Genomic DNA, 4,002 nt, shown 5'->3' on the forward strand with positions numbered 1-4,002 from the left:
TCGACAGGACCTAATCAAGAAAATGAAATACAGCTTAGCAAAAATTTCTTAAATTGCTTTTCAAATCTTTTGCTTTATTTCTTTTCCTTTAACTTATTAACACTAAGTTTATCTGCTACTATACGTATACGTATACATACGGTACTTTCCTTCAGTGATAGAATCAAACATTATAAGATTTTATATTGGGTGATTAGTGCAAGGTAACAATATTGTGTCACATAGAATAGGAAAAACTAATATATAACCGTTATTGGATAACTGATTAAATAAGGATTAAGCTTTCTTGACCGTTGTCATTCTTATAATTGAATTTCACTGATCACTTTTTCTTATATTCATAAAAATACTTAACAACCGCGGCAAAATGGCATTCAATAGCCACATACAGGCTTGAGAATGGTACATAAATATCAAGAAACTGTTTGGTTTCATATCAATAGCTCTGAAAATAGCCTTAAAATATAAAAAGAAGCAAAGAGGATCAACCGCTAGACGCCAATATATGGACGATTTCGCTTAAGCTAAACTTATTACCTAAGTATCACAGTGGAAGCATATCCATATTTATAATAAAGATGTAGCCAACAGTCTTAGTTAAAGGAAAAAATTAATTCTCAGTCCTTCATGATTATTAGTAACTGAAATAAAACGAATATAAAAGATAATTATATAATCTTCCTATAATCTTCGTTTTTCACAAAAACATAAAAGCTATCTTATCGTCATAGTCATGAAGATCACAGCGATGTAACAACGCTGACTTTAATTTTAACTATAATTTAATGTGCTATCAAGATATTTGTGTAAAAAAGGGTAGTAATTTCGCTCGTCATAACCATCGCCAAAAGCTACAACCATCACATTTTATGGAATAATTTTATTTACTGCCTGGTTTTCTTCTTCCCATGTTATTAAGCCTCTTTAATTGAGGTATAAAACTAGTATAAAAGTCGCTATGATAATAATGAAAAGTACATACATGTATTATAAGCATACGAATATTTGCTGCCATTTTTATTTATCTTCAAGAATGGTTGCATTTGTTTCATTTCCCAACTTTCCTTTGATTTCGTCTTATTAATCAATTCGGTATTTTGTTTATCGCAATCTAGCCGTTTCTACGTTCGTGATTGCAATATGTCTGTCCTTTACTTTATTTTTTATCGAACTGATATATTATATATTAAATTATCATTCATTACTTCTTTTTTAGAGGAAATACAAACTGTCGTTGATTTGAACTGTAATAAAGTCAGATTGATTCCTATACTTTTAGTGGGAATCGGTGGCTCACTATTTGCCGCTACGCGATTTGGTAGAGAGGTCTATAAGCATAAAAATTTTACCGCACCAGCATTTGCTACATGGTAAGTATACTGCTATGAGTAATGATGTTCTGCCTATTAATGCATTATATTAATGTTGACACCATATCGGCAACGATAGTCTTTATGATTAGTTAAGAAATCATATTGATAACTATGACATTATGGAGCATTATAATATTCCTGCCCTTTTTTGCAGGTTTATCATGTCATGGTCGGGAATTTTGTTACCGATTGTAATTGGAGTAGCCATGCTAAGTGGCTATAACCTTAGTAAATGTAAAAGGTACTAATATTATACGTACATAAGCAGATAATTTTTATACCAGTAAAGCTAAATGATACACTATACGTATATTGATGTAAGTTGGTGGTAGTCAATAGAACGTGCACTATTGTGATTTGTAATATTGCTCTCTATAATTTAATCATGATGGAATGATGGTAGTAAGTTTAAATCAATTAACCCTTTCTTTTACAGCATCATTTCAGAACCATATCGAATATATAATCAATTCTCTGTCGGTTTATACATTATTAAAGTACTCCCATTATGCTTTCTGCTGGATGGAACTGTATTTTTAGCAAGCTCTGCGATGGTGGCTTTATCTTCTTTCGATGTTACGATTATACTTCTTTCGACGACTCCACTAACGTATTTATTTACTTATACATGTAACAATCAAAATTTTAACATAATAAAAGTAAGTAAGAGATGAAAAGCTACAGATTATATTATAGATTATTATACTTTACTACCGTTAGATCACTTAAAAAATAATGATACTATCGAGTATACTTTTCGTTTATTGTGATGTGTTTAATGGTTGTATCATGCTTTTCTATCTACAGATCACGGGTACAATTCTGAGCATAGCTGGGCTAACAGTTATGATTATTCAAGGTATTCTTTTTCATCCACCGGGTACTGATATCAGAATGGCGTTAGCAAGTTCCGTTTTTCTCGCTCTATATCAGGTTTACGTACAATTTTATAGTGTCTAGCTAAAATAGTAGACAGTTTTAGGGTCAAACGACTTCGTAATATAGCAGCTAGCTCAAGCTGCTTAGTTTATTTGCACATTGCCTTCGTATTGAGTACAATTTGTAGACAGCAATTCTTAAATTGACTTGTGTGAGTTTTACGAACTTGACTAATACGCTACTCGATAAATTTTTGATTTAGATTTCAATAGATAGTATTTTCAAGAGACGGATGCATCCACTTCAACTAGCGTTCATACAGACATCGATTGGTATCTACAGCTTGCTAACATTTTGGATTCCAATGATTGTATTTTATTACCTTGGCTTAGATCGCTTTGAATTACATCAAATTCCATGGCAATCATTATTACTTGCATCTATATCTATTTTCATCCATTTCTCTCTTGTACATCTATCGCATGGAATTATAAATCCTCGTATCCTGTTGCTTGGCCGGCTTTTAGCTGTGATGCTAAATGGAATTGTTGATACCATCAATCAAGAAATTGAATTTGATAGTCTACGAACTAGTGCGACAGTATTACTGGTAGTAAGTCATATTATCTATTTAATACCATTTAATTACAGTAATACAATATCGAATAACTTGATGGTATATCTTCATTGTCGTCCAAAAAATATGGAATATAATTTTAACATTGACGCAGCCATATGACTACAGCTACTTGTGTGAACCAACCAGTCTATATCCAGCATAATTGATAACACTATCATCGATGGTTATAGTCGCTTATATAAGTCATGTTATACTACCGTTTCACAATACTAGCAATTTCACCTCTATTTCGCTGTCGGTTGTTTTGAATTATGATTACGCTGTTATCCTTTATTTTTCTGTGAAATATGCTAAAGCGATTGTAAATATAACAAATATTTGCCCTTATTGTAAGGAATGATAGACTTACAAATTTAGAGTAATTTTATTGCATTTAAAAATACTATTTCTATATTGCTATTATGACGATGATAGGAAATAACCTTAATATCCAAACTGGTTATTATTATCTTATTTAAAAGCTATCATTCTAAATTAAGAAATATATACCAGTGTAGTCATTGGTATTCGTAACATTAGAGTACCATATGTATGGCAATGTATTCATTTATATTAAAATAGTAAATTATTACTATGATCTCTTAGACCAGTTTATGGCACATGTAATGATTGTCTACGATAATAGTAGCGAAATTCTATTTTAAAGTCATCTAATAAATAAATTAATTAATAAGAGATTCTTGATATTGTAATTATGTTAGCATTTTCCAGGAGCCATCGATGGAAATAAAGCATCAAGTTAAGATCCTTAACTTGGATCAATAGGTGCCAATTTATTATTTGAACGTCTGAATCTATAAATGTATAAATTCTATTTTGAGCAATAGAACTAGATCAATGTACAAAATCACAAGTCACTAGCGACTTTACAATGTAAATAGTTTTGTATATGTAAATCTGATGCAGAATAATTAGGGTAGAACTATTCTACTACAATGATTGAGTGAGATAATCGAAGTATTACACGTGTGATAGACAAAAAAGAATACTTGGAGTAGAAAATTTTAAATGTTATACAAATCTAGACGCATGTCGGTAAGTTATGCATATTCGTGTGAAGATCTTGAACATATAGCGAGTAATATGCGATATATTTAAGGATTATGCTAT

The 4,002-nt window shown here is 30.9% G+C and overlaps 1 protein-coding gene across 1 annotated transcript; it reads left to right on the plus strand.

Moving 5' to 3' along the window:
• Positions 1-1,140: 1,140 nt before the first annotated feature.
• On the plus strand, positions 1,141-3,498 carry TRIADDRAFT_52252 (uncharacterized protein; the record flags this gene model as incomplete). Its single annotated transcript, XM_002108076.1, has 6 exons — positions 1,141-1,370; positions 1,528-1,614; positions 1,810-2,032; positions 2,181-2,306; positions 2,515-2,865; positions 3,478-3,498. 6 exons carry the CDS (start codon positions 1,141-1,143, stop codon positions 3,496-3,498), a joined length of 1,038 nt encoding a protein of 345 aa, XP_002108112.1.
• Positions 3,499-4,002: the final 504 nt, after the last annotated feature.

Source organism: Trichoplax adhaerens, genomic scaffold (assembly GCF_000150275.1).
Source record: "Trichoplax adhaerens TRIADscaffold_1 genomic scaffold, whole genome shotgun sequence".
In the NCBI taxonomy this organism is placed as follows: Eukaryota; Metazoa; Placozoa; class Uniplacotomia; order Trichoplacea; family Trichoplacidae; genus Trichoplax; species Trichoplax adhaerens.